This window comes from Cyphomyrmex costatus, unplaced genomic scaffold (genome assembly GCF_001594065.2).
Source record: "Cyphomyrmex costatus isolate MS0001 unplaced genomic scaffold, Ccosl1.0 scaffold123, whole genome shotgun sequence".
Taxonomy (NCBI): domain Eukaryota; kingdom Metazoa; phylum Arthropoda; class Insecta; order Hymenoptera; family Formicidae; genus Cyphomyrmex; species Cyphomyrmex costatus.
Window position 1 is genome coordinate 2,865,292 of NW_017275207.1, and position 24,541 is coordinate 2,889,832.

The window sequence follows — 24,541 nt, forward strand, 5'->3', positions numbered from 1 at the left end:
TTTAAATTGATGCTGTGTAGATTAACAAAGAAAGTATATCTTATTACGTACATGATCTCTTAAGTGTAAAAAGTAGAAAATAATATTTTTGTTATTATCTTTTTATGGTGCAATTAAATTAATTGTGGAAATTTTTTAATTTTATTTATTTATGTAGCGTCAATGGTATAGGATACATACATAATATATACATACCTGTGCGTATGAATCATTGAATTTATTTTTATTTTATAGTTATTATTTTTAAGTATAATCTTTTATGGATGTGTCTTAAAAGTTGTGATTTATTTTTAATAAAATAATTATTTCTAATTATTTTAAAATATGTGATTTGTATCCTACATTCGAAATAAACATACATATAAACATTTACTTAAATTAATTTTTTATTTAATATCGCATAATAATGCTACACCTCGAAGTGTCCAATGTCGGGGGTTATAATCTGTTTCAAAGTCGATAGAACCCACATACTTTGCGTCTGTTCTTTGAGGCTTTCTATATATAGGACATTCGTATAATTTTGGATCTTTACCGGCAGTGGTATTTATTGCGAAAATATAAATAACCGGCATTTGCTCGTAAAGAACCTTTGGTCTGCTCTCAACGAGTTTGCCAGCCTTTCTATCAAGCGACGCTCCTTCCAAAAATAAACCATGAACGTAAACTCCTTCCTGAGGCTGATTTTTAATATCCTCTTTATTATAGCGCGTAATCACGTTCTGCAAAACTACGGAATCTAAAGCCCAACCTTTATGCGCTCTGGTTACTTCCTAAAATTCATTTATTTAATTGAAGTTAAAACAAATTAAATAATAAAATACGAAGTTAGTTATTTTGCAACAAAATTAAATTGCAAAATGGTAAAAGACCGACTCACATTAGTCCGTTCTATCTATACATGAGCACTTTGTCAAAACTTATCATACACCCTGTATGCAGAGTGTGTATCCTAAGTATTTTAAAAGATTTTAAGGGATGATTTCTCAATTCTAGACAAAAACTTCGTATGTTTGAAACGGCTTAGTTTCAAAGATACATAGCGTTAAAATGAAAAAAAAATTTATTTTTTCGAAAATCATTGGGTCATTTTGATTACATTTTCTATGTGTTTGGAAGATGATAAAGCCTCATCTTTTGAGACTGTATATATTACTTTTTTATTCAATCACAGGAGTGGACCCAAAAATAAGCGAGTACGTTTTTATGAAAAAAACTAATGTCATTGAATTTTTTATGATAAATGGGATAAATCCCACAAAAAAATTTCTGTAATATTTTCGATAGAATAAGTAATTTATTTACTAAATCAAATAAAATGATTTTCAATGTATAAATCCGAATTTATTTTTTTTCGAAAATTATTCATTTCTATCGAAAATATTAAAGAGACCTTTTTCTATTGATTTATCTCATTTAGTATAAAAAAATTTTTAATTAAAAAAAGTAGTATACCGATTTTATTTCCGTCAAAAAAGTGTTTTTGCTTATCCTTGGATCCGCTCCTTATTTGAATAAAAAAAATAATGTATAACCCACGAAAAGATAAGATTTTGTTTTTCAAATGCGTATAAAATTTCAAAATATTCCGAAATTTTTAGGAAAAATGAATTTTTTAATTTTTACATCATGTATCTTTAAAATTAAGCCGTTTTAGACATACGGTCATTGAATCTTCATCTTGAATTTGTGTGAGGAGAGAATCATCTTTTAATCTTTAATCCCTTTAAAATCTTTTAGCATACTTAGGATATACCCTGTATATTTTTTCATTAAGATTGTGATATGAATTTAATAGTAATAATCAGGAAATGGAAAGTTACTTTTTAAAAGTAAGAAGTTACAGTTGCTCGTTACAGAATAAAAAAAAGTAACGAGTTACCGTTACTAGTTTTATCGCTTTCTAAAAGTAACTTATTACCGTTACTAGAAAGGTAATTTTTCGTTACTTTTTCATTACTTTTTAAAAATCAATCTAAAAATGTACTTTTGCAGTATTTTTTGCTTAAACGTTAATAAAAGTATTATATATATATGTATATATAGCATTTATAACACTGACACTATGTATTGTGTCTATATATAGTAATATATATTGTAATAATCTAATATATTGTAATTATGCATAAAAATTTTTAATATTGTAAATACGCGTGTGTACGCACGCCAAACGCCGAGGGACAGCATTTCTGCCGGTACACAACTCAGAACAAAATGTGTACGATGTTTAAATTAAGGGTCTGCGCACACAATGGAGAAACAGATATTAAATATTAAAATATTAACCTATCAGATACCAGTTACACCGGAATACACGATTCTGATAGGTTAATATTTTAATATCTATAATACCTGTTCCTCCATTGTGCGCAGCCCTAAGTTAAACTAAATGTAGCTTGTATACCTGAATTAAATAAAAACATTCAATGTCCTACAACCACATTTATAGCTCATAATTAATAACATGTAATTTGTTACATATATAACGGAATAACGTGTCCAATCGTCCAAAGTAACGATAAAAGTAACTGTAAATTTCGTTACCGTTATTAAAAAAAATGTAACTACGTTACCGTTACAGTTACCAAAAAAAGAAAATAGTTATCAGTAAAGTTACCAAAATAGTAACTTGTAACTGTAACTTTGTTACAAGTAACGAGTTACTTCCATTCCCTGGTAATAAAATTATAATTTGTAATATTTACCTGTCTCATGGCCGTTAAAAATCCTTGTGGATTAAAAAATCCGGTCATCCAAAATACTCTTGGGCGACCATGAATGCACCATTGTCTGAACTGATGGTCTCTTTCTAAAAGCTCCGTATACCAGAAACCTAAAGTTGCTGATTCCCAAGATATTTTTAACCACTTATCAGGGATGCGTGCGTCATACATTGCATCTAATGATTTCCGTAAGCCTTGACTCATTACTATAGTACCTTCGATAGCCAGCTTTAAATCCGTTAAAGTACTTTGTACTTCTTTAATAACTCGTGAAATTCTAAAAAGAATTATTATTAAAAAAATTAAAAAGAGTAATGATTTGTTTCATATATTTTTTTTACTGTATAAAACATATAATAAACAGTATTTCACAGGCAATAAATTTAAACTCATTTTATGTATGTATGATAGATGAAAAGGAATATTACCGATCTACTTCTTGTCTTAGAAAAATGTTCATAGGCAACAATGGACCCATTCTTTGAAGCGCTTCTTTTACTTCAAAGGAATTGTACTGCTTGGGCAATTTAGACAGCATATCATTAGCTAATTTATAAACGACGTTTTCTCTAGTTTCACCCCCCTGTGCACCACCCTCTTTTGGCTGTACGTTAAGAATTGTATCAAGTATTCCTTTTGCTGTATTAATCTGATAAGTAATGTCGGCGTTTGAATGTAATCCAAAGACTTCGGGTGTGTCGGTCGCAGGTAAACTATCAATGTAGTCTAGATATCCCTGAAGATTTCTCGTCTGAGGCACTCTATATCCTCGATAAAATTCAAAGCCAGGTCGTAATAATACATCGCAAAACCAAACATAGGTAAAAGTAGTTAATAAACGTTTGTCAAAATCGTCTGTAACTCTACCGCCATATTGGACCTGAACATGTAAAAATATAAAAATATAAAATTGGCAGTTCTTGATTCTTACACATTAAACTATCTTTTAAAATGTTAAAAAATATTTATTTGATATAAAAAATATATTTTCTTAAATTAAAAAAAAAACGTTAATTACAATGTTAAAACAATTATATCTTTTTTTTTGTTTTTTAAGAAAAAAGAATTCATTAATTTTAATTTTTTCATTGCTCAGAAAATGATTTAAAAATATTTAAAAATACAATATTTTTTGCTGATTAGATTTGGTTCTTACTATTAAAACCCATATGAGCGTATATAAATATTGCGTTTTTCCATTGAGAATAACTCAAAAATAAGTTGAAATATTCTAATAATATTTTACTTGACAGTTATTCTAATAGTATTACTATTATAGAGCTCGTAATTTATAATCACTAAATATAGTATTTTTGTCTCATTTGTCCTTTTGTTTAATAATTATTTTATAAAAAAATATATATCATTAAATTTATTTAGTGAAAATGAAAAAAGTAGATCGAAACCTCTCCAAGCATATAGCAGACCGTCGGCCAAGAAACACCCTTTTTAGGATCCATATCATCCAAGTGATTCTGTATGAACTGAACCGATGCTGCAAAATCTGCTTGATTAAATTCATAAGGTATATTCCAACCGAGCGGTCCAAATTTTCTTCTCTCTTGTACTACAGTGTGTAAAAATGCAACTGCGTATAACAAGGGCGGCCACTGCGATTGGGTACTGTAATCCAATGCATCTTGAGTTACTGCTTGATAAGTTCTTTTCAAACTAGCTCTTATGCCTTGAGGTGGTTCATTTGTGAATTTGATTGCCATCTGAAATATATATTTTCTATATCCACAGTTGTATTTCTTTAAATTTATTTCGCAAAAATATATATATATATATAATAATCGACATGTTTACGTTAGTCAAGAATTAAATGCGTTAAATACACATTATGAACTAGGAATAACCTGTAGTAAACCGATGGGAAATTGAGGGTGTACTTCCGTTGTCATCCATAATCTGAACACTTCGTGAACAGTTTCTGTTTCAACAAGAGCATCCATTACTTCTGTACAGAAAGGCAATGATAAATGAATATTTTGTAACAGAACCCAACCACCCGTACTCATAGCTTCGCTAATCATTCTTCGAGCATGAAGCTCTTGGCCTTGCCCCATAGATACTGAATTTAATGCTATAATACCAAAAATATCGTTGATAAACACAATTTGTTTCTGTTAAATTTTTTTGTGTAACAAGAACGATTAATTAAATTGTTAACTTACAAATCGTTTTTTGTTTAGCTAACGCAGTAATTTGAGGACTCGGATCGGATCCTATAGATAACAAGCATATTAGTGGTGTTCTAGTTTCAGATTCTAACCACGTTGCTTCTAAATCTAATATTTTAGCCTCTCCGTATTCTTTACCCAAGGATTCAGTGATATACTTTCTCGCCTGGGATAAAGTTCTGTCAGGGCTCCATGACCTAATAAGTAACAATTTTCGGAACACGTCAAGGCTTTTTTGATATCCACAAGGTAAATCTTCCTCCTCTGGCTTCTCTTTTTCGTACCATACTCTCCATTCCTTTTCATTGAACTCTATTTTTGTTAATATATCCGAAAATACATTTAGTCTGCTTATTTCGACTAAATTTAGCCACGTTATATCAAGTATCCATTTGAATGGTTTTGGTGTTACTGCATTAAGATCTAAGGATGCTCCACCTTTTATAAAGGCATTGAATTCTGCATGCGAAATGACGCCTCTGTGACAATCTATCTTCATAGCTAGCATTAATGTAAATAAAGATTTATGTCTCTCGTAAAGACTTCTCAGAGTAAACGCCCAAACTTCATACGTGAGATGGCGTAGAATAATGTTTATTCGCTCGGAAGTTATAGGACTCTTCGTAGATTTTGTAATTGAATTATCAAAGATTGTCAAGAATTGTCTTAACGAATTTTGATACATCACATTGACATTGCTCATTTCGACTATCAAAAAATACAAAATCGATCCTCTTGATGCAACTGCACGAAACTCTTCGCGTGCTAAGGTGATTTTTTTCTCAGTAAGAGCAGATACTTGCAACTTTTCATTTACTGATTCGGCCGTAGTTTTGGTTTCTCGAAGAACACTTATTAAAGCTTCATCGTCTACTAAAGAACCTTCTGAAGATGTAAGTCTATGTAATAGTGTACTTTCAAGTTCCTTCATCGAACGCTGATTGGTTAAAACTGATTCAAATAGAGCGACTCTTTCCGCTTCTAAATCGGCTTTCTCCATAAGTATCACTCGACCTAACAATTGATCTTCTAAACCTAACATTGTCACGGTAAAGTCAATAATTGATGTCTTTGCAGATATTTCTGGACTGTATGCTGGATTTGGTAACTTGGTAGTAATATATAGCATAAATCCTGGCATTACATCGCATTCTTTATCTCCAACGATAACTTTCTCAATAGATCCTGATTTAATAAAGTTTTTTTCAAGTACATTATCGAGTACCGGATCGAGTTCTTCTGCGACATCCTCGATTAATAGTGGTCTACCTAACGAAAGACTATCTTCAAGATGAGTTCGGAAATACTTATGATTTAACGAAGTAATTTGTAACTCGTTTGTGCTTTCTTTATTTTTGATCCACATTTTTCCTTGATTTTGAGGATCCACAAGAAGCGGATAAGACGAAGATTTCGTGACAATAAGCGCATTTTGAACAGATAATTCGTCATTTGGTAATCCTTGAAGAGTCCATTCTGACATTGTTGCTGTGTCAACGAGCATATTCGTTATATTTAAATTTTTAGTGAAAGGTATAGATTTGGTAGTCAGTATATTCATCCATGCAGTCACTAAACTGGCTCGATACTGTTGATTGTAAGGTCCACAATATGACAAAAATCCAGTTGCCAACAAAACGTCTCCGACTAATCGTCCCAATTGAATCTTAAATTCTCCGCTTTGCTCAGTCCATCGAATCTTTTCGCCACCTAATCCATTTATCAAAGCAGTCGCAGCTGTCATTTTTCTTAAACACACATTTGCAGCTTCTGTCAACCTTTGCTTCTCCACTACCGCGCTATCATATTGTTCTTTAACTGTCTGCAAAGCCATTTCTCTTTCAGATAATTCTCGCTCAGCATTTGCCAAATCCTCCATTGCGAGTTTTAAACGTGCTTCTTGCAGTGCTAAGTTAGCTTTTAAAGGAAGAACCTCTTTGTTAACTGAATGAAAAAATGCCATAGCTTTTGTCCATGATAATAGACCAGCAACATCACCGCACACACGCCTAGCTGTTTCCATATTATAATCCTCCATTTTGAAATATGGTTGTAGTAATTCAACCATTTCATTATTAATTATGTCTTTTGGATAATTTTGTAGTTGTAATAAAAACGTTGTACTAGCCATTAGTTTCAAAGATTCTGCCCACGAAGGTTTAGGGCACGATGCAGTTATATCAGGTATAACGGATCCGATTTTCCGTTGGAACAAAATCAATACACAATCCATAATTCTCATTATAAGGTGAGGTGGTCTACCTAGCTTTCTCACTGTTGCAATGTGAGCAGGTTTGATGGTATTCAGAGCAGCTTCCGCTTCTTCTAACGCTGGTTTCGCTGCTTCTAACTTTTGTTCAGCTAATGCTTTTTCATCAGCTATACAAGCTACCAATTGTTCCGCTTTCTCTTTAACTTTTTGTACTTGATTTTTAAAAGCTTCAGCTTGCATTGCTCTCTCTGTCACTTCTAAAAGTACTGTTTCAGCTTTCTCAGAAGCCTGAACTAATTCTTGTTCCATTAAGGCTAAGTCTCTTTTTAAGATTTCAACTGATATCGATGCTTCTTCAAGTTTTGCTAAACCTGTATCCATTCTTTTAGCTCCTTCACCAAGTTCATGTTGTTTAGATCGATAAATATTTTTATATCCACTGATAAAATTTAAATAGGACTTTGGAGTCACATGGGTAGCGCGCCGAAACCTTTGAAAATATTCGACTGATGTTTCTGAAACTATATCTTGTATGGATCCTAATGCATTCACTAATTCAACTTTTACGTCACTAGTGCAAGCGATTTCAAAATCGTGAAGAAAATGTTCAGCAACCAAAATCAGGGCATCCTTAGGCCAAGGTTGGAACCAGTCTATAGTACAACCTGAAATGAGTGCCGGAAAACGCTGAGCACGGTTCCGAAACTTTTCACCGACAGGAGAGAAGCAGAAAACGACATGTAAATTTTGACAAGTTCTTTGCAAAAAGAAGTCCATCACTAATTCATTATTAAGAGTTCTTTTAGGATTTTCTCTTCTCAAAATAGGTGTTAACTCTGAGATAATTTCCGCTTGCTCGTCACGCGTAAATAAATTACTAATAACTCCGGAACTCAAGATATTGTTTAGATATTCAAGGAAACCCTCCTCTTTGATATCGAGATCAGTGAAGATAAATGTTGTACCTTTGCCTTGAGTGCCACAAGTGCGATACAGAAATCTTAGATCTTCTAAAAAATTGGCTACGTTATAAGACCTAGTCAGGGTGATTTGAAACGTTTTGTACCCGGCAATAAAAGACGATAGCTTTGTAAGACTTTGTTTGCCAGAACCACCGACACCTACTAGCATCACATTGCCTTTTGGGTGCCTAATAACTCTAGATATCTTCACTAAATGCAGCATAGCATCAGGGAAAAATACTAAATCCATCCCAGCGCCTCTCTGCATTTCGTTGAACTGTGCCAGAAACATGTCTAATCTCTCTCTTAACACTTGAGGATCATATACAGGTTCATATACTTTAGGAAGTTCTACATCTGCATCTTCACCTTCTTCACCGGTGGGTTCTGGAGCATCTCTGTCATTAAAAATGTCTTGTTACTATTGCGCAATATTTTTTAAATTACAATATATATGGATAATTATAAGTACCTATCATTACTACAAACCTCATGAAATCGACGAAAGTAGGATCTTGACCCAACATGTTTACATATTTTTCTCCTAAAATATCAGCTACAACGTTAATTAAACCTTCGTCAAACCAATCTTTGTCGCTTTGTATTGTAAGTCTGTCGCTGAACACTCGTGTACATTCGTGCTTCCAAAGCAGCATTAATACGCTTTCCTTGTCAATGACAGTAGACAATGTACCGACCATGCCTTGCCAAATTCTCGAAAGATCTCGGAGACTAAATACATAGTGAAACTTTGCAGGTGTTGGCAACAGTTTCGCTCTTGTTCTTTCCCATAATATTCTAGTCAAAGGAATCATTTTCTTAACAAGCTGACGGACTTCTTGAGAAAATCCTCTTTTAACATTGTAATGCCCTTCACCTAAAACGCTAAAAATTCGATCGATTGATGCATTGTCAGGTAAAGTGCAATTAAAAATACAAAATTGTCTCTTGAGTCTCGAGGGAATGTCGTTTCTTCCACCTCCAGGCTGGCACATAGCTGCTAGGAAAGTGACATCCACAATGGCGGTGAAGTCACCGGGTTTCTCTAAGGAATAGAATCCTTTCATATCCATAACTTGCCGAACGATCTCGTTGGTTACCTGGTCACCCCATTCGTTAATTTGCGGTAAATTTATGTCATCGACAAAGATTAACATCTTCTTACCGCCTGGTGGTCCAAATGTAGTTCCTAAACGCTTTTCCACGTAACTCTCAATAGTTTTTTGGAACTGATACGGACTAGTCGCAGAACTAAAGTTGAAAGAACGACTCAAAGTTGTATCTGGATTTGATTTCCGCATATATGATTTCATCATGACAGTTTTGGCAGATCCTTGTTCGCCTATTAGTAACACAGCTTTATCCTGACGACCAATCAAGTCAATCAAATATTGAATCCTTACATTATCCGGTATAGGCACCAAAACATTACTATAATCAGGTGTTGTATATTCAGGATAGACATAATTGGTCACCAAACTTGTCCACGTATCCCACATGCCTTTATCAGTGACGAAGAAATCAAATACTGTAGCATCCAAATATCTGTCAGAAATCGGAAGATCCAGAGTATCAAAGTTTTCGCGAAGATACTTGTCGTATTTTTGTCTATCGGCAGTTTCTAGCAATGCTCCTATGCCCCACACTAATGCGAATATATAAAGACGTGTTAAGTATTCCGCTGTTAGAGGCTGAGGTTTGTCTTTCTCCATATCTTCATCCTCTGTCTCTTCTAATAATGTCTCTGGAGGTATCAAACCTTCCAGCAGGCAAAGCATTTGCCTTACTATATTACATTGCAAGACGTCGATAGCAAGTACTAATGTTTGAGTGCTCCATGAATAGACCTAATAAATTAAAAACTTAATTATATTTTATATATATTTTCATATCATATTTTTATATTAAAATTAACAATATGGTACTTAAAATTTATATATTAATTCGAACATAAATTTTAATATATGCTTTTTTATCTTTCTGTTATAAACTGAATATCCTATTTTAATCAATAATCTAATCAATTTTCTTCGAAATTATTTATGAAATAAAAAATGTTTCAGATGAAAATAGAACGAGGTAAAACAAGAACATATTTTAACCATGTTGTTTTTTCTAGCTAGAAACGCTAAAAAGATATGAAGATTTCTATTTTTTAAAATAGATGTATATAATTTTTTTATTTAATATGAATTCTCTAATGATATAATTAGAGGAAAAAATTAATTGAAATTGATTAAAATGAGTATCCCGTATTTCAATTTCTATTGGTCAATAGTGAGAATGTTTTTTTAAGTTAAAAAATGAATTAATTTTATAATTAGCATTAAAATTATATTAAAATAAAAATATTTAACATTTAATCTGTAAAAAGCAGAACTGTTTTATTAAATTACCTGTGCAAAAGAATCTGTAAATAATTGTTCGAGAACTTCTTGCTCCAATGTTGATCGTGATTTTAGCCAAGCGGTAACAACTGGATTCCAATCTAATCCTGAAGAGCTCATATACACCATACCGTTTCGCGAAACAGTCGCAGGACTTGCATTATCAATATTGTGCGGTTCAAAAATAATTTTACATGTTGGCGCCATTGATAATCTATCGCCATTAGCCAGAGTCAATGTTTTATTATCATCCAATACAGAATTTAAATTTTCTATCCAAATACTATCAACGGGACCATCAAGCACTAGCCATACGTGTTCGCCCTTCTTTAATTTCAATGTTTTACGCCACAAAGCTGAGAAAATCCCATCTGTCCAATCATTCGTTGCAACATCTAAACGACCGAACATCTGAGCGGCTGTTATACTTTTTGGATTCATTCTCATTTCCCTAAAATTAAATAAAATAACTGTTTGTATACATACATATATTGTATATATATTTATAAATTCTAGTAAAAGTTAATTCATAAATAATTAATTATTGCATTTTGTAACAAATATTTATTGATTTATAGAAAAAGCTATAAATAATTAGAAATCTTTTATACATACTCATATTTTCTCTCTTTAATACACATATTGTAATACACTACCTATGGAAATTCCCACATTGTGTTAGTGCTTTCATCAAAATTTGTATACAAGTAGTCTTGCCAGCGCCGGTCGGACCTAGTGTCATGATGCCGTGTCTCACTCTTTGCGTTTCATATAGCTGTATTAATTTAAGCACCCACGGTGAATGATAAACCAGTCCTGCCTGCTCCACTTGTTCATTAATAGCTGTTTCCAATTCAGGATATGATGTTTTCTCCAGGACTTGATTGGGAAACAGATCAGCTACGAGAGATATAAAGAGTGGTTCGTCCTCATCTACAAAAAAATGTTATTTTGTTTCAGCATATCAACTATTTTTTTTATAAATTCTTTGTACATCAACTTTTTTTTAATTCTTTTTTTTTTAATTAATATTAGCATACCAACCTATGAGTTTCGAAAGATTCATGTCTCTCAAAACGCGCATGACGATCGTACTTTCCGTGTCCTTAGAATTGACTCTTTTCGCCGCTCCTAAAGTTCTTAATACAGACAATATATTTCGTAAACCGAAATCATAGTGAACCTGAGATCAATATATTGTAAAATATTATGATCAATTTTCCTTTTTAATATCTTTTTCTTTCTCTTTTTTCTTTGTTTTATTACATAGTAATGTTACCTGTTTGGTCAACTGCTCTTCGCATAATTTATAAAGAGTATAAAATTTACGAGCAAGTGTAATATTCTCTAGAAATCCACAACTTGCTAATTTTACACGTATAATAATCTGACGATCAGGCACCATCATAGCTACTGTGCGAAATTGTATCTTCAAATTCTCTGGCAATTCTTTTCGTCCTGCATATCCAGGATTCTATAAGTTACATAATATTAAAATCTTTTATACATCTTAATTATTTTATTAAGTAATTTGTCATATTATGAAAACAAAAACAAATAGAAAAGTTGCATAAATACAAGGAAATTATATGGCATCAACAACAATTATACGCTGTATCTCTTGTCTAATTTTGAAACTTTGTTATTTAGAAAAAAATATGTAATAACATAAATAAGTAATTTTTTAATTCGGAGAACTATGTTTCTTCTTCTGCTGTATTACATGACATAAATTACCATAGTGATGAATATCCCAAGCTCTGGAAACATATCGACTTGATCTCCATCTGTAAAAATAAACTGCTTCTTTTTTTCCTTTTTTGCGGCAAGCACTACAGCAACTTGTTGTGCGGCAACGGAAAGAACTGGTAATTCAATTCTATTAAATTCATCAAAACAACCCCATGAACCGCTTTGTGCCAATCCCTTATAGATGCGACCTAATCCTCGATAATCCATTTGGTCAGAGCAATTGAAGACTACAACGTACTTTGCTAAAGTCTTCCCCATGTCTTTTACAGTTTCGGTTTTTCCGGTTCCTGCTGGACCACAAGGAGACCCTCCCATTGACATTGATAAGGCTTGCGCTAATGTTATGTAACACCTAAAGTATACAAAATCTGAAATAATACGTACGATGTATAAATACGATTGCATTTACCTATCGGTTAATGGTGTAATAACCAATCTTTCGGTACATCCTAAGTATTCATTTTGGTAGGTAAAATGAACATCTGTGATGCATATAGAAGTTTTGTCTAAATCTTCTTTAAAATAAAATCTGCATTGCTTTAACCATTCGAAATCATTTACGGATCGCACATTCAGACGACACTGAATAAATGAGATATGTAATTATTGTATTAATATCCACTTATTACATATCTAAGATTTTGGATTAGTTATTTATGTTTTAATACATTGCATTAATACACACAAATTTTAGTTTAGTATACCAAAATATATACGTACCAAAATGTCAAAGATATCACGTTGATGCACATGTATAGTAATCAACGTTTCGAATTTAATTCGTTCAATTTTAGTAAGATCTCTCGTGGTTTGATCGATTAATGTATTTAAAAGATCAAGGAATTTATTGTTTGTTTCCGTCATAATTTTTTTATCAGCGCGAGCTTGAGCCAGGGCAAGTTCGCCATCTCGCGTCCAAATCATTTGAATGCCTAACAAACCAATTTGAGCAGGCATTTTGTCGAGAAAGTTTAATAAATTAAAATTTGCATCATTGATCATGCTGTAGCATTGACGGATGATGGAATGCAAAGAAAGTTGCGACGTTTGTAATAATTGCATCAACCATGTTTCTACAGAACCTTCTGCTCTTACTGCTCTTTCCAGCTTTAAAAAATTGTAAACAAATTTAGTTTTATTTGTTTTAAAATTCTTAGTTTTATTGCCAAAACTTATATTAATATTAAATTACATAAATCTGAATAAAGTTTAAAATTATTGTACATTGTGAATTTTGAAATAAAAAAGCTTGACTTCCTATTACAAATATTAATACTTGTTAAAAGTTACTTTTAAAATAAATTTTAATTTTTTTAAGTTTAAATGTATAGAATAATATTTTAAATTTGAACATTATATAAAGCAATTTATATGTGTGTGTATGTGCGTGCGCGCGTGTGTGTATACATATTTAGACTTCAAAGATAGTGATATTTAAAGATTGTGCAAATCATTGTTACCTTTACCAAATATATATACTTACTTGTATAGTTTCACCTTCTGATGAAATAATGGCTGTCATTTTATTATATTCGATATCATGAAATTTTACGTAACGTGTATTATCGAAAATAGAGAGTAGATGATTTTGTATAGTATGAGAATCGGACGCTTGGCCAAGTATTTCTAAAAGCGCAGGATCAGAAACAAAGAAAAATCTTGGAAACATCATACGCTTTTTCTCCAAGTATCTAAAATATGATGACATTAAATAATTCTTATATATAAATATTAAATAAATAAGTGTTGCTTATTTATATTATATTAAAACACAGTTATAACATTTAAAGTAAAAATTACAATAAAAATCACAATAGTACATTGTGTAACAGTGGGGGATAGTAGTTGTTTATAGCGCGGGACGGGTGCGAGCGCACGAGCGAAGCGAGTGCGATTTATGGGGTGGTGCGTGGGGCGCAGGAAGCAGGGGGGGTTCGGGGGGGCACAGCCCCCCACCGAAAAAGGAATTAAAATTATTTCGTAAATAAATAATGTTATTGCTAGTTTGTATTCTATTTAAGATTCCTTTTAAGTTTGCTAAGAAGGAAAAACAGAATAATCACTAATTTTACACTTACCCACTTAGAGATTTTTGACATAGCTCTAATTGCTCTTGCAAATGTGGCAAAAGTTGCTTTAACAAGTCATCGCCTACACAACAAGGTACAACTCCCGGTGTTTCGTGAGCGCGTTGCATGATTTTTTGCCAACTTTTGTCAATTTTGCTGAATCTTTTGGCTTCCTTTGGCAATTGTTTCGCAATATCGCCGCCCACAAATACTGCCTCGAGATAAACCCACATGTTTTGTACAAGTAACCATCTCTCGAGAATCTCATTTGTATTAGATAAATCACTAAGCCACTGTTGTATTTGCTTTCTAAAGGGCGCATTGTAGCGATTTGACATGAGTGACCCAAGAACCATCAAGCTGTCTTCCAACTGACTTATAGTTTCCGCTGTTGTATCTCCTCTAAGTAATAATTCTCCCCTATTATTAAATGTCATGAAAGTTAACTCGTGAGATGACCATTCGTTTACTACTGTCCTTAATTTAGCTTCGATATCTTTTTCCTTCATAGCTGATATACAAATATCTTCGATATCTTCTTTGTTCTTCAAAAGCGGTGCTTCAAGAATGTTTTTAAGACAGAAACCTTCACTCTCAAGATCGAATGAATAACCTGTAACTTCTACAATTCTCTGCCAGTGGCGCGGTTTCATTGCTTTATTTGCCATCAACTCGAGAAGAGGACACATATCATTGAAATCATCGATTGTTTTTTTAAGCGCAAAAAATGCTGGCCATTCTTTTAATCCTTTTGGTAATTTGCGACAGCGATTTTGAAACTCCATCAATTCATTGTTTATTTCTTCAATGTTCACCTAAATAAATTATCAAATTTATATAATAATTTGTTTGCGTGTACTATTAAAAAAGCTTACAAATAAAACTTTTGTTTTACTAATAAATTTAAAATTAAAATAATAAATATTTAAATTATACATTAAAGAAACCCTTGCAGGATGTATTATAGATATTCTATATAAAAAATGGTAATATAATAGCATAATTTCTTACCTCACCCCATGGAATATCATAATAACTACTGACTCTGTCGATGACATCATTATAAAGTTTGTACAATTTTTGCAGTAAATTCAATTCCTTTCTAATTTGCGAAAGCTCTGGATAATCTGTGATAGGCAATCCGAAAAGTTCCTCGCCACTTTGGTATGTTTGCAGCTTTCGCCACATACCATCAAACCTGTTCTGGAACAATATTTGTCTATCCGATGCTTCACGAGGGCTCAATCCTGGCTGCATTGGCCCAGATGATCTGTATTCTTCGCAGTACATTTCGTTATCGGCACGGAATTTCTCCAGATTATTTTTTAAATCGTTCTCGAATTGTGGTTGCAAATTCAATAGTAAGACATGACTTTCTTGCGCTCGTGCCAACAGTTTCTGCCAGGTGTCTCTCAAATTATCTACCTGTTCCAAGCATTCCTGGTCTACAGGCACCTCATACCTTGTAACTATGTTAAAAGCTTCTTCAATGGGATCAATCTTCAGTTCCATGTCGACCTCTTGCTCGCGAATCTTCTTCAGAGTATCCATAATGAGACGTACGTCATCCAAATCGCGAATTTGATGATCTAATTTACGATCCATTTCGTTTATTAATGCATAAACGTATTCCATTTCGCGACGATACTTTTTTTTCATTGCTTGACCAATTTTATATGTGCAACCTGTAGGGATTATTAAATCAAATTAAATAAAAATCTATTTACGCATGTCGATATAAAGAGTAGAAAATAGATAACTTTATTATTACTTAAAACATTTAATAAAATTTTCACAAGTGCGCATAATTTTTTGATAACTTCAATTTAAAAAAATAAAGAATAAAATGTGCGTATCTTTGTATTTCGTATTCATTTTATAATGTAAATCGAATGTAAGAGGAGATTGCATAAATAATACTTCTAGGAGGTAAAAATTAAGATAAAATATAAAGAAGGCATTTACGCTCTAGAAGTTTCATTTACGCTTCTATTGCTTTTTTTTACCTTCGATTTATGCTGATTTTTATTTTCATTAAGATATGTATCGATTTATTTTGTAAAATTTTTATTAGTTACCTTTAGAATTAAATACGTTTTTTTAAATATATTATTTATATAAGGGTATAATTTACAATTAAATGCATAATTGTAACATTCAAATAATGTTATACCTTTGATTTCCGTATAAACACCATATTTCAGTTTTTCTGTTGATACAGCAATCGATGTACCAAATACAATCATATCTGGCTCAGTGGCCAATCGATCTTCAAGTTCGCTGTGTTTGCGAAGAGTAGTTTCAAATTCTGACAAAGAGATTTGTAACAACTCCCGTATACTACGTTCATTTTTCCACAGAAACTTATAAGGTTTCCAACGATCGAGAAATTCTGTCAAATCCTACAAGTTCAACATGATAATTGATTTCGTTGATAAATAAATATCAAATCTCATAGTATTATTACTAACTTGTCGCAATTCCATTGTGCAAGTACTCAACATTCCGAGTAATTTGATAATTTCCTTATTATCCATCACCATGGTATAGAAGTTTTTTTCTTGAACTGGAAATATGGGTCTTTCTTCAGAGAGAATTTTATAAAGTCTTCGCCTTCTGGTTTTCAAATCTTCCGGTTCTTCTTTCTGCTTCGTGGCATTACTGTGTGCTCGCAACACGACATTGGCTAGATTTTGTTTAGAAGTATAGGGAAGATTTTTCCACATGCTCTAATAATTGAATAATATAAAAATAATATATTAGATGTATTAAATTTAAGAATTTTATTTAATATAATTCTTTTACCTTGTTACCTCTGGAATTCCATTGCGCCACTCCTTTCGCAACACCCGTGATAATTTTTCCAACTGATGTCAATGCTTCTTGAACATCATCCAAGCTAGGTTTGACTATTACTGCCGGAATCATCAGTGTTGCATGTAATAGAAACACTGGATTCGGAATTGTTTCTATAAAATATAATTAATATTTAAATATTGTTTAAATATAATTGTGAAGAAATTTATTTCTAAATAAGTATAATAATAAGCAATTCTTAAAAAATGTAAATACTATAAAGTTTTCTGTGAATTTTGAGTACAATAATTTAAACGATTTTATAAGTATATACCAAAAATACGAAAATAAAGGTTATTTTAATTTAAAAACATAGAAAAGAGATAATCTTTATTAGTAAGAGAATATTTTTATGTGAACTCTCAAAATTAATTTTACAATTTTTAAATATTTTTATATTTTTAAATATTTTATATTTTAAATATTTTATATTTTAAATATTTTATAAAATTTCTATTTAAATTGCATAATTTAAATATAATATAAAAGTCATGTATACATACTTAAAAAAGTTATCAGTTTAATTCGTAAAATATTTTTATGCTAACATTAATAAGAATGGTTAAATTTTTTTTTATTAAGCTAGAAATATGTTTATTAGCATGAAGATTTAATCAAGTTTTATTTTAAGAAATACCTGAATCAAGTTCTCGAATAAATCGTTTCCTAATCGCATCTAAAGATACTCTGGTGACCTTTATTAATACATCCACGATTTTCCTGGAATAATATCGTCTCATTTCGGATACCGCATTTCGAACCATTTCTTGCATGCCTTTGGGTAAAGTACCGGGTGTTATTAATAATTGATTAGGATTGTCAAAATAATTCCATACTACGGACCAATCTTGTTGAACTGTTTGTTCTGTTGTTTCTTCTCCTTGCGTTCCTTCATTTTAAATAGAAAAGATAAAAATTATATCTGTGTTCTTTTTATAGAAAATGTAGAAAATTTTTAATAGCCCCCCTCTCATTTTTACAAGTAACTGTCATGATTGAATTATCAAAGTCTTTAAATGTTGTCGCCAGAATTGCAATATTTGTCAAATCATTTTTAAATAAACATTGCAAATAAGAGATATATATAATTTTTATTTATAATATGTTAAAAAAGATAAAAATCTAATTTTGGTATAAAAGCTCATATTTTAATTATAAGAATTACAAAGACTAATGTTAATACATTACCTTCAGTAAGAAAATCAAATTGATTGGAATTACTTTTGAAGTTATCTGTAGCCTTTCTGACAAGCTGCAAAACTTCTTCCACCGCTTCTTCGACCATTGTACTTTTACGATGCAAATCTATTGCTGCATTTCTACATATTTCTTCATTCTTCTCTATGAATTCTTCTATTGTCCATGGTTGATCGGATTCTGGCAGAGCATGCAAAGTTACTTTCCGCATACTCGCCAACACCTGCAAAATTCTGGCACAACATATTATTTAATTAATTTGCATAATTTCGCAAGTCCTTAAACGTTTTTTGAATTTTGGTAAAGAAATAATTATTTAGGAAATATTTTAGTATCAATTAATTTCTTAATTATTATTAAAACAATTGATTTTTTAAGCACACACATTAATGTCATTTTATTGCTCAAAAATATGTTTTTAGAATAAAAAGTAGTTAATTTTATTTTCATCGTACCTATTATCGTACACGTCATGAACTCTTGTGATAAGAATATCGAAACTTTTAATCTGCTCTTTTGTATTGTGGCAAAAATCTTTCCAATCAGTCTTGGTCCAGGTCAAGGTTGTTAAACCGGGTTCTAATAAAGATGCAACGCAAACTAAATGCGGTAATAATAATGGACGAACTTCTAGTTTCACACGCTTTGCAGTACAAACAAATTCTTCGATTATAAGCTGGAGAGAATCCGTGACCAAAGTAAAATAATCTCTTTTTGCTAATATTGTTAGTGCAACAATTGGGATCTCCAAATTTATTTTTGCCAAACAATCGGCTTCACGAAATAGGAGAACAACTCGGTTTTCAAGGTTGACTTTAACTTTTGCTGATTTCTCGTCAACTACAAGCAGCGGTCTGTTATAATAATAATTATAATAATTATTATAATGATTATTTTATAATAATGTTGTCACAATAATTATTCAATATTAATATCTATTTTTATTACACAATGTTTTAAAAGTTATTTTAAGAAAGCAGAATGAATTTTTTATTATTAAAAGCTGACCGTTTTAAACAATCCTCGATGACCCAAGAATTTTGATGCGTCCAAATCTCAGCAATATCGACTTGATATTGTTTTAGAATAGCAATTGCATGATTATATCTTTTCACCAAGTCGGCAGTCAATGGTAACGTCTTTAGAACAGGATGATTTGACACAGATGCTGTTAATTCGTCCAGATGCACTCTAATAAAGAGTTTTTCTTTAGATATTGATTTAAGACTATATTTCTTAATTTAAATATATATAATACTTCTTAATACTTCTTTAATTTTTAAATAATTAAATATAAAAAACATTAGAGTTTGCGATAAAAAATTGTTTGAACAATTTTAGCTATTTTTAATATATTTTGTCTGCTAAACATGAATCCATTTTCCAAATTTGGCATATTTGAAAAAAACAATAAATAACAAAAACCATAATTTTACGAATCTTTACATTATAGCAACAAATTCTTTAATCGAAATTTTATTAATACTACATAAAAGTATCGGTTTTCCGTTTAAATTTCATTTTGGTATGATTTTTTTTCTTTTTGAGATATAACAATTTAAAAGTATATAGAGTTATATCCTATTTTATCAATTTTATATTGCTTTTTGATTTAGTATTATCTGATTATACACAAGTATTATATATGTATAAGTACAAAAAAGCACTTACTTTCTACATAATGCAATATTAAAATAAATAAATACTTTTTTATGTATATATAATATTATATCATTTGGGAAAAGAGCTATCTTTAAATTATTATTATATCTTAAAAATATAAAATCATACAAAACGAAATAAATTTAAGCTAAAAGTTGATACTTTTGTGTGTTAATAAAATTTTGAAAAAAACCTAAAAACAGTTTTTGCATGATCTTTAATCTATTTTTCCCAAAATTGCGACGTGATAGCCAAAATAAAAAATATATTTGTATTTAGAACAAAAAAATTAAGAAACGATGAAGTTTGTCTAAGCAATCCAAAAATGAATTCGCTCAAGCTAGTATAATTATTTTATTTACTTTAAAGAATTTGCCCAAGTCAATCGTCCAGCTATAGGCGGCATGTGTCTCGGCAATGGAGGGTCATCTCTTTGTCGTTTGAATAGTTTTAAAATTCGATCAATCTCTTTATCGCAATACTTCACAACAATGTTATATTTTTCCTCCAATTTTGTAAGAGGTATTTTTTCGCTGACCTTAAAAAATATTTAGAAAAGGAGCATTTATATATTTACATGTTTAGAAAATAAATAATTTTATAATCACAAAAATATTTTTTGAGAATTTATTACCTTTTCAAATCGCGTTAAAAACCGTATACCCTGTGGTGTTTCCCATACATCGGCGTAATTTTTTTCAATAATCTCACCAATATTTTCTTTCAACATATTTGTCTTTATCATAAAGTCATCATAATCGATATCAAAATCGGTGTTTCTTGGATCAAGATAATCATAAGATTTACTAGTCGCAATCTTTTTAGCTTCTTCAAAGGTTTTCATGGCTTCGTCTAACGCTATAATTTAATATATAGGTAATTTATTTAATGTATAATTAAACTGTATACTGACTATATACTGTATATATATTGTAAAAATATAAAATTAAATTATATAATTTTAAAATTAATGCCATTATATTTTTGCATTAATTTAGAGTTAAATATTTAACAAGTTATATTTTATACACATATGTATTTTATTTATATAATAAAAATTAAACATTAAAATTATGTTATACCTTCTCCAAGAAGCAATCCTTCCATTCGTCTCTCAAAAAGAGTTTGATAATCTTGTATGAGATCAAACATGGTGAGAATTTTGCGAATTCTAGCACAGAAAGCATCAAATCGACCGAAAACATGAGTTTCTGAGAAGGAAAATTCTTGTTCCGTAACTGCTGGTGAACATCGAACTAGTCTGTACGTTTCTCTATAAGCTCTTAAGTAAAAATTAATTTAGTTATTTTTTATTTATTTAGTTATTTATTACTTATATTTCTTTGATAATATGATAGAAATATTTTAACTAATTTTTTTAAAGAATATTTTGAACACTTAAAAATATAATTTGATGATTCAAAGTGTAATAACAAAGTAAAAAAGTTATTAACTTTTGTAAGATTATTTAATATAATATAATATGTGATCAGTACTTATTCAGACGTAAACAGTGTTTTAATCTTGATCGAACGGCTACTCGATCTTGTCCCCAAATAACTTCTCGACCTCTTTTCGTGACGTAATCTCGACAAGCAACAATCATCTGATTCGTAATTTTAATCATTAGGGAACTTGTTCTTTCTGAAGTATTATAATATCTTGATACACTATATATTAATCGAACAGTCTGTAATAACGATACGAGTGAATCTCGCATTTTTACCTATAAAAATCAAACACTTTAATTACGTGCACCTTTATATAAAATTAATTTATATGCTATATTTTCTTATCTTATAAAATAATTAACTCACAGGGTCATCGAGGTAAAGACAATGACAGCACTTCTCTAGTGCTTGTATGAACTTTGCATTATCTTTCGCTTCATTATAACAGTAAGTTACTTCATCTTCTGCATCGACCCAATCTTTAATTAACTTTGAACGTGCGACTTGTAGACATAGAAGTGACATAGTAATTTCGTGATCCTGAAATTTTTTTATTAAAAAAAAATTTATAAAGACACTATAAATACTGTATTCTTATATAGTGTAGCATAATTTACTTTATAATCAAAATAATTAATACATTTATTATTAAAATAAATAAAAATATATTGTACTATAATTTAGAATGCGTTCCATTTCACTTCTGTCCTTCTTAGTTAATTAAGGCTCCTCTGCCTCCCTCTCTAGAGTATACGGGGGCAATACGGCCAGATTATGTCCACAATAGCAAAAAATGATTACAATAGCAAAAAGTGATGCAATACCCGCGAAATCGGCATTGCCCAAACGGACATCGGGCATCTGCGACATCGTCTGATCGTCAGCACGCTGAAATAACGCGCGTCAGAAAGAATGAGTCGAGCCAATTCACGGACATGACAAGGAAAGTAATTGCACAGTCAGAGTCGGCAACATTCTCAAAAATATTAGGTTGAATGCACCCGATCCAAAACGCGTCCGCCGCGAGGTCAAGTGGTTCTTCAGAACTCCGTTCCGTTTCACGCATAATGTGTATAATGTATTGTTTATTCTTGTTTCTTACCACATGTTAAGTAAGGACAATTGATGTATTATGCGCATTATGTGCAAAACGGAACGCACCTTTAGTAAAAAATAAAGTTTCATATGAAGACGGTAAATAACATAACCTGTAAACGATTGACCAGTTGACTAAATTGCGCACCCCGCCGTTTCCAGTACTCAAGTTCTTGCTGCGGTCCAGAGACATCATTCTCTCTTTTAACTTGCTTACTCTCCGCCATAAAATCTTTAAGTTTCTTTATCCATAGTTTCACTCTTTCCTCAATTCGTTCCACAGCATTTTCTTTCGCTATAAAGGCCTTCGCTTCTTCAAAGTTATGCACTTCTAGCATCATTGGCTCGCCATCACTGAATATACCACCATCAAGTGCTACCTTTTCGCAAACTATATAAAAATATCATATATATTGAAATAAATAGAAAAGTATAACTTTTTGAAAAGAAATATTACTGTCGTTATAACATCTAATTATAATAAAATAAAATAAGATACTATTTTATAAATATCTAACAATTATAAATATCGTTTTGATGTGGATATAAAAATGAGATTAATAAGTTTGTAAAAGTACCTTTAAGAGCGCTGCAAAAAGATCTTAAGCCTGGTAACAGGAGACTTTTAATCATTGAACAATCGTCTTCACCTTCCACACCAGGATGCGCTAACGCGTCCATAAATACTTGCTCCACAATTCGCTGAACAGAAGTTATTATTCCTACTTTCATTGTATCTATCACACCCGTGTAAAGATCCTTTTGAAATCCTTCTTCTGGTAATTGTTTAGACACACTGATTCTATGTGTTTTAAGGAGGAAATAGAGATTTTTATTATTTTTAAATATATATTTGAAATATTACATATTGCTTTTAGGAAAAATTTTTTAATATTGTAAAGATGCAATAAATATGACAAGCATCTTAAAATAAATATATTATTATTTTAATATTATGATATTAAATTACCTAAACATATAAATACAGATGCCTGTGCAAGGCACTTGCCAGCCATCGGTTAAAAAAAGCTTCTTCTTTGGTGGCTCTTTTGATTCCTTTTGTTCCTTTACTTTTGATGCCGGTGCATTTGGGGCTGATCTAGAAGTGACAGTCTTTGGCTGCACCTTTAAAGAAATTCTCACGATTATTTTTGTCTTTATTTGTCAAACATATCACCAATTCTGTACCGTATCAGCTGGAGGCTCTAATTCTTCAATCTCCTGATAGTACCAGACAAGAGTAGATCTCATATGCGGCACAAACAACTGATTAATCTCGTCCAACATGTCATCCTCGAAGACATGGTCCATGACTTCGTGACGTGATAATTGTGTTGCGTCCATTAAGAGTTGAAAAGCAAACTCTAAACGAGGATCCATCTCTCCTCGTCTGGCTTTTCTCTCGCATTCTTCCCGTCGTTTCTATATAAGGCAGTATCAAAAAATATTTCTTTAAATAAGAAATATATAATACGTAACGCAACAAATGTAACAATGACAATTAAAAGTCCGTTTATATTTGGCGATCTTTAGAAATAATTTTGCAAAATGGACTTTTTGATTTAGATTTTTATCAGAACTATAGTACTATATGATTATAGTGGGCGTTATTTAAAAAACCCTGTAGCATCAACAATTGTAATTAATGATATACATAATAATGAATATTAATGGGATCTGATAAAAAAATTAAACTAAATTTAATATATATATATATATATATATATATATATATATGTATACATATGGATGTATTTTTTATATTTTTTATATTTTGTATAATTATTGGTATCGATAATTTATAATAATTTTCTTTTGTTATTTTAAATAACAGATAATAAGTATCACTTGTACACAGTACGTAAAATTATAATTAAACAAATTTTGTTGCGAAAGGTTGACCTGGAGAACATCTTCAGGACCTTCCTCATCGCTACCATCTTCGGAATTATCCGATCTCTGTTTGATGATCTGCGGACCTTGTACGAACAT

General features: G+C 31.1%; 1 protein-coding gene across 1 annotated transcript; it reads right to left on the reverse strand.

Moving 5' to 3' along the window:
• Positions 1-377: 377 nt before the first annotated feature.
• On the reverse strand, positions 378-24,541 carry Dhc1 (dynein axonemal heavy chain 1). Its single transcript, XM_018550581.1, has 35 exons — positions 24,452-24,541; positions 23,738-23,971; positions 23,520-23,674; positions 23,128-23,351; positions 22,663-22,940; positions 21,821-21,994; positions 21,500-21,729; positions 21,086-21,285; positions 20,638-20,861; positions 20,366-20,541; positions 19,350-19,532; positions 18,797-19,195; positions 18,333-18,574; positions 17,782-18,033; positions 17,094-17,257; positions 16,760-17,017; positions 16,462-16,690; positions 15,300-15,973; positions 14,298-15,103; positions 13,772-13,910; positions 12,940-13,326; positions 12,629-12,801; positions 12,205-12,571; positions 11,747-11,941; positions 11,512-11,650; positions 11,124-11,400; positions 10,477-10,918; positions 8,570-9,927; positions 4,901-8,478; positions 4,583-4,809; positions 4,130-4,441; positions 3,152-3,603; positions 2,706-3,000; positions 580-773; positions 378-498 (listed from the first exon to the last, which is right to left on the reverse strand). Exons 1-35 carry the CDS (start codon positions 24,539-24,541, stop codon positions 387-389), a joined length of 13,839 nt encoding a protein of 4,612 aa, XP_018406083.1. The 3' UTR covers positions 378-386.

Bases quoted from the DNA above. Each gene is read 5' to 3' on its own strand.
- Dhc1 (XM_018550581.1), bottom strand. From the start codon at position 24,541: ATGTTCGTACAAGGTCCGCAGATCATCAAACAGAGATCGGATAATTCC. The intron at 23,352-23,519 runs GTAATTTAATAT...TAAAACACATAG, and splicing joins ATCTGTATTTATATGTTTAG to AATCAGTGTGTCTAAACAAT. The intron at 13,327-13,771 runs GTAAAATTTCAT...AATTTTTTAAAG, and splicing joins TTTTCGATAATACACGTTAC to CTGGAAAGAGCAGTAAGAGC.